Source organism: Cryptomeria japonica, chromosome 11 (genome assembly GCF_030272615.1).
Source record: "Cryptomeria japonica chromosome 11, Sugi_1.0, whole genome shotgun sequence".
Lineage (NCBI taxonomy): Eukaryota > Viridiplantae > Streptophyta > Pinopsida > Cupressales > Cupressaceae > Cryptomeria > Cryptomeria japonica.
In genome coordinates this window covers 687,820,682-687,832,848 of record NC_081415.1, presented here as the reverse complement: position 1 = coordinate 687,832,848, position 12,167 = coordinate 687,820,682, and the positions used below count along the sequence as shown (strand labels likewise).

The window sequence follows — 12,167 nt, the reverse complement described above, 5'->3', positions numbered from 1 at the left end:
GAATAGAAGAAACTACTATGGTGACATGAAAAATATGAAACGGTGGTGAAGAAAAAGAATAGGTGAAACCGTGGCCAAGAAAAAGAATAGAAGAAATTACTATCATGACATGGAAAAGGTGAAACCATGGTGAAGAAAAAGAATCCAACTAACTATCGTGACATGGAAAAGGTGAAACCATGGTGAAGAAAAATAATCCATCGTGACATGAAAAAGGTGAAACCATGGTGAAGAAAAAGAATCGAAGAGTGACATGGAAAAGGTGAAACTACCATGAATAAAAAGAATCGAAGAAATCCCTAGACCAATTCTTATAAATTGATTGATTTTTAAAATTTTTTTTTTGAATAGCCTACTATCACGACCTAAAAAAGGTGAAACCCCGGTGAAGAAAAAGAATCAAAGAAATCCCTAGACCAATTTTCATAAATTGAGTGATTTTTTTTTATTTTTGATTTTTGAATAGCCCTCTCTTCTTCCGAAAAATTTGAACACTTCGAACATGGGAGATGAATAAAAAATTAATGCGGTCGGAAACGGAATCTGAGAAAGGCGTTTTGATCATGTGATTTTATGGGCGTCAAATCTGAAGAGCATAAATAGAACGGCCCACGGTTAGCGTGCGTGCACGAAACGAACTCAATACTTATCCACAACTTCACCACCTTTTTCCTTTTTACGTTTTACAGGGCGGGGAAAATATTTATAATAATAATTAATAATAGTAATAATAATAACAGCAATAATAAATAAAAACAATAATAATTATTATCCGGTTCCTCACAAAGACCAGAGATGATCTCGTCCGTCCTGCGACGGCCGGAAAACTGCGTGGATGATTGACACGTAGTGCGCCGACCTTAGACGCGTGTCGGTGCGGCAGCGAGCCTGGTAGTTTAACGGACACGCGTCGGTCAGATGGGCACTTGGGTCTGTCTTTTTGGAGTTGTTTAGGTGACATGTGCCGGCCGCTGAGCAGGCTTGTCAGGGTCGTTCCAGATTTTTCTAAAAATATATCGAATTTTAAAAATGCCAATAATTACGGGCCAACAAATATAAAATATATTAAGAGCCAGTAGTTTGTTAAAAACAATAATAATTATTAGCCCTAATTAGTCAAATATGAGGCTTATTTTTTATGTTTGGGGTTGCCAACAAAGGCTAATCTGTAAGGGAGGGAGGTTTACAATTTAAGGGCGGACGGGGTGGGGGAGGGGGTTAAAGATCTGTAGGTCGGGAGGTCGAATCCCGGAGAGGAAGGTTGGAAAAGAAATGAGAGATACTGCAGCTGTTGTTTTGTGGTGACTCGTGGCGGTGGTACCTGAGATACACTTGGCGGGTTGGGAAATAATGTTTGTGGAGAAGGGGAAAATTGCATGTGGGAAAGTGAAGGCGTTGCTGCTGCCTTGGAGTTTACTGTGAGAAGGGCTGGCTATGGATTTTTGTTCTTCTCCGATTTTGTTCGAATCTTTCTTTGCTGTTATGGCTTCTCGCGGGTTTGCGGTTGTTTTGAGGCTTCAGAATTGAAAGGATTTCTGTAACGTTTTTAATCTGTGCATACAAGGTGACGATGCGTAATGTTTGATGATGATAAAGTGGATGTTTCTAGATTACTGTCTTGCAACTGATTTTTCGCTTTCTTTCTCGTTTGCGTAGGGTTTGAGGGCTTTCGAAATTTTAGACTGGAAAATGCAATTTTTTTTTTGTTAAATAATTTTTTTTGTTTCTTTTTTCGTGTTATTAGAGGCGTTAAGAAACATATCTGAGTAGAGATCTTTGCATTCTGCCGATCTGCCGTCAGCAAATTTGATTTTGTGGCGTTTCATAGGGGCGAGTTTTTTTATGTGACGCTGCAGTTGCTGATTCAGATCTCGTACGTTTTCCAGGTACGCTTAAATGCTTTCTTGGATGAAAGTTTTAACAGGTACACAAAGAAGTTGAAAAAAGTTCAATTTTTTTTTCCAAATGGACAACTTTGAAGCTTAAAATTTGAAATTTTGGTTGAATTTCAAATAGAAGTATGGTACATTGCAACTAAGGGAAATATACGGAAACGAATTTGACATATTTTGTCGTTATCCAGAAATGCTGTTTTTGAAGCTTTTAGGCTGTTGTGAGATCCAGAGTAATTTCTGGAAATGATAAGCTGGAAAAATGGCTCTTTCAGATTTGTTCAAGCTTTAACTTACTGGATTTAGTTTATTCCAATGAATTTAAGGACAATTAGGTGCTTTATATTTTTAAAATTTTGAATTTGAAAATAAAGTGTAATTTAAGCTACTGATGAGCACAGGGGAAATGGCCGTTTTCGTTTATCTTACCTTTCAATTGGAACTTTTAGCGCAATTTAAGCGAAAACGGGCAGCTGAACTGACCCTTTAAGATTTTTTAAGCTTTTAGTTTAGAGTATTTGGTTTTAAGTCATGATAAGTAAAAGACTGTTGGAAATATATCTGTAGAAGATTTTGTGTAGAAGATTTTGGTCTTCGATCATTTAAGCTTTAAATTTGGAGATCTACTTGTAGAAAATGTTATATTGAAATCTGAACGTAAGGATATGTGCCCTTTGTGTAGGCATTTTACTCTGAAGAACGGATTGTAATTGCATATTGAATTAGAGTTGTTGAGTAGTTTAGAGATACGTCAGAGCTTTGGATTGTTATCATACGATGGGATCTCAGACTGAATCACGTATGATGGTGTCTCATAACTCAATCCCACCTTGTTCCCTTCCTGGTGGAGGGAAGATGGGAGGGTATCCATTGGCTAGACAGACGTCCATATATACCTTGACCTTGGATGAGTTTCAGAACACTCTTGGGGAGCCAGGGAAGAATTTTGGGTCGATGAATATGGATGAGTTTCTTAAGAACATCTGGACTGCAGAGGAAAGCCAGGCAATGGCTGCGGCCATGGGGGCAGCAGCGGAGGGGGGAAATGGGGGTAGTCTTCCTAGGCAAGCTAGTTTGCAGAGACAGGGCTCTTTGACTCTGCCCAGAACTTTGAGTAGGAAAACAGTGGATGATGTTTGGAGGGAAATTCACAAGGAGAACACAGAAGGGAATGGCAGTGGGCCGCCAGCGCAGCCAAGGCAAGTTACGTTTGGAGAGATGACTTTGGAGGATTTCTTGGTCAAGGCAGGGGTTGTAAGAGAAGAGGCAGAGCATGGATGTGGTCAGCAGCCGTTTGGGTCCTTTCGAAATGGGTTGGATGGGGAGTATGGGGCAAATTTAGCAGAAAGGAATGGTGGAGATAGAATGGGCATCGGTAATTCTCTTGGGCTTGGGTTTCATGAGAGAGGGTCTAGGAATGGAGAAGTGGGTAATAATAAAGGAGGGGCAGGAGGCATACCAGGACTTTCTCTGTCTCCAACAAATGTTCTTTCTACTCATACTCCAATGGAAGGAATGAATCTTGATGCCTTCAAGCATCAGCAGCATCCTGATTGGCTTAATAATCATTACAGGAATGCAACTGCAGCTGTTCTTGCTCAGCAGCAGCAACAACAGCAGCATCAACTTCTACACCATCAAGCTGCTGCAGAGGCTGTTTATAGTGCAAAAAGAGCCGGTGGAAATACACAATTAATGGCTCAAGGGGGTCTTGGAGGAGGAGTTGGACTAGGAGGTGGAATGGGGAATGGTGCTCTGTCAGCAGGATTGGGAGCAGTTGGGGGTCTTGGGGGTGGATTGGGTGGTGGTTTTGGACCTCAATCACTTGCACTGGCAGCTGGATCACCCGCAAGTCCTCTTTCATCAGATGGTGTTGGCCCAAGCCATGTGGATAACAGTACAATATCACCCATGCCATATGGAGGATTGGATATGGGGTTTAGAGGACGGAAAAGAGGCTTGGAAGGGCCAGTTGAGAAAGTTGTTGAAAGACGACAAAGGCGGATGATAAAAAATAGAGAGTCAGCTGCTAGATCTCGAGCTCGTAAACAGGTACATATCTCGCTGTTTCTGGGTTGAGTGTTTGGATTTCTTTGGGTATTGAGAGTTATGTCTATGTTAGGTTGTTATTTTCTTCAGAACTGCTAGACAATTGCCAATCGTTCTTTACATTAGATTGTGAGAAATGTGGATCAATTAATTGAACCTATGTTGTCCCCTTGGTTCTTACTTCTTACATTTTAATTTTAACTACAGTTTGTAATACTAACATTTTTTGTTTGTAGGCTTATACTGTAGAGTTAGAAGCTGAAGTAACTCAACTCAAAGAAGAGAACATGAAATTGAGAAAGCGACAGGTACTTATTATGTGCTTTTAGAGTTTTACTTATTTTGGAAAAGTAATTCAGAAGAATTAAAATGTAACAGAATATTGTACTTAATGGCAAAGTTGAGCTAATCCTTTGAAGAAGGCTTGTAAATGAACTTTAGACTTTGAATTGTAGGTACTGTAAAAAGGGTAATGGTTTTTCCCTGAACTTTCTTATTTGAGTTGACTGACAGCATATGCATGTGTATGTTGTAAAACAGGAGGAAATGGAAGAACGGCGTAAAAAGCAGGTATTGTACCTCATATGATCATTAATGCCTGCTATTGTATAATTGTATTCTCTTTTGGTCAAATTGTGAAAGATTTCATAACGTCTTGTTTTCAAAATGTGTCATCTTTGTCCATTCATCTGGTAATTAGGTCTGTAGGTTGATTTAATGTCAACTTTTTATTCTAGTCTTAGTTGGTGGTATCATATATCTATTCCACTCCTTCAAGATTATATTCCTGCATGGACATTACAAAAACCTATATATTTCTGCAAGTACATTCCAAGTTTTACTCCGTACTTATCTGGCCTTTTCATTTTTGTTATTAATAACATTTTTTCTTGTTTTCATAATTTGAAGTAATGAAGTTGTAAGCATTTAGATTGTATTGAGTTGTTTCACTCATTATTATTCTAGATCTTGAATCTAAAAGTTCCATTTATGTTTGAATTCAGATTCTTGAGATGATGGCTCCCATGGCACAACCGGGAACCAGAAAAAGAGTTCTGAGGAGAATAGAGTCTGGACCATGGTAGAGGTTGATATCTGATACGGAATAGTTTAATTCAAAGTCAGGATGGTCATCCACCTTTTAGTCTGGGTGCATTAAATTTAAAGGTAGATGGTCCCAAAACTGACGAAAGAGGTAACTGCTGAATGGTTCATGCTCGTTTCAGCCCAAAGTAAAAGATAACTAATTGTCAAGTGTGGTCATGAGGGTGACATTTCCTTGGAGATGGTGTCATCGGCCACAACGATTAAATATATTGAGAGAAGCTTCTTCTGTACATTAGTTGAGCAAATTCATCTAACATTGTTGGTAGCACCAAACATTAAAAAAGGTATGTTATCATGTATGTGGTTAGAAATCCCTCACACCATAGCTTAGCTTCAAAGAATTTCTTGTAATTGAATTAACCTTGTTCCTATGAACTTTCTTGTGCACGTTTGCACACGCTCTGGGATTGGGATCACTCAATTGCGAATTCTACATATATCTCTTTCTTGTGAGTTTGGGTTCCTTATTATCTTCTCTTTCCCCCACTCTTCTTTGGAGTCTCGGTGTTCATTATGAATAAGAATGACTGTAACAGGGGTTTCAAAGTAAAATAGGCCTTTGCAATAACATAGAAATTGAAGAAATCACTGCCATGTACAAATATACCGTTTTAAAGGCAAGTTCATGATATTTTACATTCCTTGTAAAATGCTTTGGAAATAGGATTTACAAATTTTTCATTGTAACCATGTTCTTTTGGAAATGTGTCTTTTTTTAATACCGCTTATGATATCTATATCAAGGTTAGAATTTTATACTTGCCTTTTATATTCATAGCTTTTTAAAATAGCAGTTTGTCGAATACATGTGTCAGGGTTTGTTCCGACTTATCAGTTTGTGTAAGCTATATTTATTGAGCTAAGCCTTTGAAGTAGGCTTGGTGCAATTGTGTGAACATACCAAGTTTTTGGTTCTCCTTCTCATAGTTCACTTCCTCACATTGCTTGCATTGTTTGTCCTGGGTTGGCTCTTGTGATTTGGTGCGTCCAATTTGCAATATTGAATGAAGAAGGTAAGAGATTCTTGACTAATATGTTGTCCTAAATTCTCTCTCTTTGTTTAAACTACAGTGTTTCAAAATTTTAATGACTGCTGTTAATCATCCACTGTATATTATATATTGAGATATTAGAATAACATCCCGTTAGCATTTCTTGTGTTTCTGCTCTTATGTGTAGCTTAAGGATGGACAGTCACTTTTTAAAGAGTGGCACTTTAATTTACTAACACAGGAGCTCCAGTTGTAGACATCCAACAATTTTTACATGGATAGGGAAAAAGATTGAACTTTATATATTAATATGTTCTCTTAGCTATAAGATATATGTAGTGACACATTATTGACACTGTCCAGTACAGTTATTTGAAGTTTATTAAATATGTAGGGCATAAGGCAAGAGTTACTTGCATGTGAAGTTGATAGTTGTTGTAAATTTATTATCCTTGGAAGATAAGAGTTTGTACTCAATGCATTCAAATTGCCAAATTTTGTTCCCTGTAGGATATCCACTTTCTTTCAACAACTTTGTTGGCAATAAATTTCTCCATATGGATTTTGGCACTAAATTTTCCTTTTGATCTTTACTCTTTTAACAGTAGGCTCTTTATATTATATATTAATTTTTAAGCCTCTTCTAAGTAATTCATTTCTTCATATGTTCTAGTTTCATATGTTCTAGTGTTTAGATCTCCTCGCAAAGTAATGGATTTCTCTATATCATCATATTCCTGCTCCACAAACCGTATACTCTTAAAATAAGACTGAACTTGTGCTTCGAAGTTACTGACATTCAATAGATATTTGGATTTAAAAATAAATAAATATCGATCCAAGAGGAATTGTGTTTTCCTAACTTGCGGTGATTAACAATTCAGCTCCTCTTAATTTTGCAAGTGGGTTTTGAAAAGAGATCAATTAAAAAATTCAATATTTAGATGGCTTTTCATGTTTAAAAGTAGTTTTTGGGATTACTTAATTAAAATTTCATATATAGATGGCTTTTCCTATTTAAACACCCCACCAAATTCGGAAACCATACATCTAATTTGATGCACGGCAGTTAAATTCAAGGAATAATAGGTAGCAATGTTGAGGTGCTGTGAGAGATAAGGTTTATTTATATTTTCTTTTATGGGAAAATCTACAAATTGATAAGAATTTGGAAGATAGACATGAGTGTGTTTCTGGAAGAGCATATATTATAAATCAGTCATACAAGTACTTATGCCCGCCTTTTTTGGAGACGCAAAGTTGTTCCTAAAGGAGGTCCTTTGATTCTCAAAAGGTTCTGTTGCGTGTAGAGGTGGACATGTGGAAGGGAATATTTCTGGGGTGAAGTCCACAATGGATGTCGATGAATAAATACTAGTTGCCATGTGGCAGATTGCAATTATCAGTGGTCCAAGTTATATTCAAGAACCTAACTCTTGAAATTCAAGTGTCAGCAAGAAATTAATTAAAAGAAGGGCTGTCAAGATGCGCGGTTAACTGTGAACACCTCCATTAGTGAAGAATTATCTTTTTTTTTTTTGAAGTACATGACTTTCCACTTGGCATGCTCTGTTTACTCTGGCTAAGACTAGTTTTCTTACTCTGCATCTTTTTAGGCCAATGATGCATTTCTGAACTCTACGTGCAGGATGAATAAATTACTGTAGAGTTGCAGATTGTAATTCTCAATTACTGTAGAGTGTTCGGTGGGTTACATTTACATTGGCTATAACTTATGTAGCTCTTTGCTTATTACTCTGCATCTTGGTAATTTGCTGATTGCGCCTATGGGGGGGTATGCCGATGATGAATTGCTGAACTGTTTTTTTAAGCTTTACTACTAACAAAACAATCAAAATTAATTTTGAATGTCCCAGTTTGACCGTTGGATATGGCTGATTTTTTGAATGTCCCAGTTTGACCGTTGGATATGGCTGATTTATAGAAATACCCAAGGCAAGATTCAGGCATAGGGAGTGTTGGGCTTTGGCACAATTTTAGGATACATTCTTATTTATGAAAATAAGAAATATTAAACTTAATAAGTGGCAACTGTTATCTTTAAAAATCAGTTGAATATTTTGTGAAATTATTGGATAATTTGTTAAAGAAATAATAGCTTTCGTAGCAGAGATCAAAGATTTTTCGTTTGACCTCTCATTTTAAAAGTAGTTACCTAATGTCCACGGGAATCTTTCGTTCTTATCCATTTGCTTGAACCCAATGTATTATGTCACGTGCTTTTGACGGTCTCGTTATTTTCAAAGAGACCTTACTTACCTATCACGGATGAAGAGCGAGAAGAGATCAAAAGGTACACGGAAGCAGAATATCTTTGGTTTTCAACGGCCAAAAATGGATTCAACGCCTGCAATAAATGTACATATTGCTACAAGGTACACGGTCAAATCTACAATTGTCAAACTTTCAAGGTTACTTTTGGCAGAAGATTATGCCTGTTTTACAGCTGTATATTTCTACTTTCTGCAAACTGCCACGTTTGTTTTTCAAAAAGTAGCTTTGAAATTTTAGGGAATATATATATTTATTGGTTTAAGAAAGAAAAACAGTTAAGAGTCAAATCAAAGAGAGCTTGCTGCACAGCAAGCTGAAAAAAGCAGGAAATAGAGCTTTTCGTACAGCATTGAAATGCATATTTGAAATGTTATACTTTGTAGAGCACAGAAGTGCATATTTACGCACTTTCCAACAGGGTGTTGCATTCGTTTTAACTTTATTGGTAAATATGTCGATTAGTCTCTCGTGTAAGAGAAAAATATTTATCAATCTAAGACCTAATCTTAGTTTTGCCATTTTTTTTTTACCTTAGACATGATTAAGATAACAATTTGTCTCTTGCATGAAATTTGCTCTTCTTGTTGCTATTCTCGTTGCTAGTCTGTTTGAATGCGCAACTTTTCAAAACTTTCAAATTAAACATTAGGTTTATTTATCTTAGATAGACCAACTCTTAGAGCATTATCTCACTTTTGTAGGCATTTCGGAAGTGGAAGTCACCTCAAATCATGTATATGCTTAAGTTGAAATCCGCTACCTTGAGTAAAAGATTTTTTTGAAATCCACTACCTTGAGTTAAAACATTTTTCTTGGAAACATGCTTTTTAATAATAAAATAGTTCTTTTCCCATCTTTATAAAAATAGTTCTTTTCCCATCTTTGATGCATGATTAAGATCTTACTCATTTCTAGTCACCTATGTTGAAATCCACTACTTCGCATTAAAGCATTTTTCTTGGAACTTGTGTTTGCTTGTCTAATCCTTAGGTCACGATGAAATAGTTGTGCTACCATTTGTTGCTTATTTTTAAGTTCCTTGGGAAGGGAATTGTTAACCTCAAACCACCTTTTTTTTTTTTTACAACACTAATATATTTTGTTATGGCATCTCATCTTCAACACACTTTTGCATTAACAATGTTATTGTTCACTTTAGTAGCATTGTTACGTTTTCTTTTGTAGTTCTGTTGTATTTATGAATGATGCTTGCTGTGATCTTTGGTGCAAGTTGTGTGCACATGTTTTGTGTGTTTTAATAGCTAGTTTATAACCTGCAGTTTATGTATTAAGGTGAGCTCATATATGTATGTACATATTTAACAACTATTTTCAAGATTTTGGAGGTAGGAGGAAATTGCATCAAAGAACCCTAATCATTTACTAATCGCTATCACTTTGCACTCTTGCTATGTTTGTCATATTAGATAATGAAAGGTATATAATATATAGAAGATTGCATTAGAGAACCCTAATCATAGACCAATTGTTGCCACCTTGCACCCTTCCTAAGTTGAGTCATATTAATAGTGAACAAGTATATAATATATAGAAGACTGCATTAGAGAACCCTAATCATAGACCAATTGTTGCCACCTTGCACCCTTCCTAAGTTGAGTCATATTAGTAGTGAACCAACATTGGGTATATCTTTGATGCAATCATTTCCTATCTAGTCTTTGGAAACAAAATTATTTGTGATTATTAGGGATTTAGTTGGGTATCGATGAAGGGCACATATTTAGTTATTCTATATTTTAAAGATTGATTGTAGTCATTTGTTGATTATTGAGAAAGGTAGTTTGCTTAGTCTTCTAAGGGCATAAAAGATTAGATTTTGAAAATAACTTAAGCTCAATTTTTTATGGTCCTAACAAACAAGTGCATGTATTAAAGTCTCGACAAACAAGTGTATGTATTAAAAAGTAGTTGTGGATTGCTTTAATGAATTGAGAAAATTATAGTATTAGTTGTGGATTGCTTTAATGAATTGAGAAAATTATAGTATTTGTAGTCTTTGACATATTATGTTCAAGTAAACATAAGCAAATGTATCATATAATAATGATAAGGCCAATTAACCTTATTCAAGAACCATATTGTTAGTCAAAAACTTGTTAATTAAAACAAGCTTGCAAGCAGTAATGTTAACATTTATTTAAGCACTAATTTTACCATTTAATTCATTTTAAGTGTTTTTTTTTTGAAATTACAATGTATGTTTATTTGTCAAACAGATGTGGGGCTCAATGAATTATTTTATGTAGGTTAACCCCTTACTAATCATTATATTTAAGGTCAATAATGAGAATACAAATGTTTGCATTGAAACAAATGGACAATTTTTATAATCTAGTAAATTGAAACTCAGTTGGATTTCAATGATGGTTGACACTTCATTTCAATGATGGTTGACACTTATATTCTTTAATTTTATGCATGTTATAGTTAAACTATGTTTAGAAGATTATTTATTAAAAATATTTGGTCTAAAATTTGCCATAATTATTGAATAAAGTATTTTTGTTTTAAAACTTTTTTCGCTACAAAATTCGTCTACTATAGAACTTGTGGAGCTCCTCCACTTTTGGCCTTGGTGAAGATCATAGCACGGAGGAGACTACTGACCACACTTGCATAAGGGATGTCCTCTTATCACTAGTGTAGGGTATTCATCAACTTAAAACTTTGTTCCCTTAAAAATTGAGTCTTGTTGCAATATAGATAACACATTTTGAATTTGCAATATAGAGAACACATTTTGAATAAATAATCTAAAGTTTTATGTTTACTTTATACCCTTAGATCTTCATTTCTAAGTTATATCTAGTTACCCTAAGTTGATGTAAGATAGAAAGTTGAGATTTAAGAGGCCAAACCATTTACTTAATCATACTAAAAAATTATAAAGTGAAATGCCAATAATTAATTACAAACATGTTTCAAACAAACAAAATGATTTGGCTTAGCTCCTACACAAAATCTTATTCCAATAACATATGAAACAAACTCTGATAGATGGGTTAATCTTATACTATAAAGGATGGGCTAATCTTATACCATAAAATACCTTGCAAATCATGTATTACATTACAACACAAAAGTGTTTTGGTTGTGTCACATATATCTTTCTCTAATTTTTCATATGGAAAAAGTGTGCACATCTTGTAGACACTAAAAAATGGTTAACACTTGCGGCTATGCTTTTCTAACATGTCTTCTCTATTCATTGTTTAGTCTTTATCATTCGTTGATATTGTGTCTTTCCTTCATTAATTAAATGACGTGAATTACTTGATTAATTCTTAATTGCATCTTTTAATCTTGTCATCTCTTGTTTGTTTGTCTTTGGTCACTCACTTCGCGGGTCCGATTAAATATTTTCATCAATTATTTAATCTCTATCCTCGTCATTCATCGGTCTTAGGGGGAAATACTTATTTAATTTGCCCCCTATCCTAATTTCTTCTCTTTGGTAAATAAATATATTTATTTATTTATCCCTTGTGTCATCCCTCTTACAATTAGATAAATTGATTTATTTAATTGTATGATTTATTAACATATGTGAATTAATAATTAAAAATTATTAATCCACTCTATTTCTAACTCCACTTCACTAACTTTTCTTCCATTTCCTTCCCCTTTTAACTGACCTTCTCTCCACTTTTCACTCTCGTTCATTCCAACCCTCTCCACTTAACTCAACTAACTTCCATTTCCCGCTTCACTTACAAACGACACTAGCCTATTTGCCTCCACTTAACTGACCCTCTCAAGTGATCTCATTTGTTGATTGCCAATCGATGTTGTCCATTTAATCAACCTTTGA

At 35.2% G+C, this 12,167-nt stretch overlaps 1 protein-coding gene across 1 annotated transcript; it reads left to right on the top strand.

Moving 5' to 3' along the window:
- Positions 1–1,175: 1,175 nt before the first annotated feature.
- On the top strand, positions 1,176–5,735 carry LOC131038104 (bZIP transcription factor TRAB1). The gene is made up of 6 exons (XM_057970412.2): positions 1,176–1,564; positions 1,747–1,886; positions 2,575–3,944; positions 4,178–4,249; positions 4,482–4,511; positions 4,946–5,735. The coding sequence occupies exons 3-6, from the start codon at positions 2,670–2,672 to the stop codon at positions 5,024–5,026; spliced, it is 1,458 nt and encodes a 485-aa protein (XP_057826395.1). The 5' UTR covers positions 1,176–1,564; positions 1,747–1,886; positions 2,575–2,669; the 3' UTR covers positions 5,027–5,735.
- Positions 5,736–12,167: the final 6,432 nt, after the last annotated feature.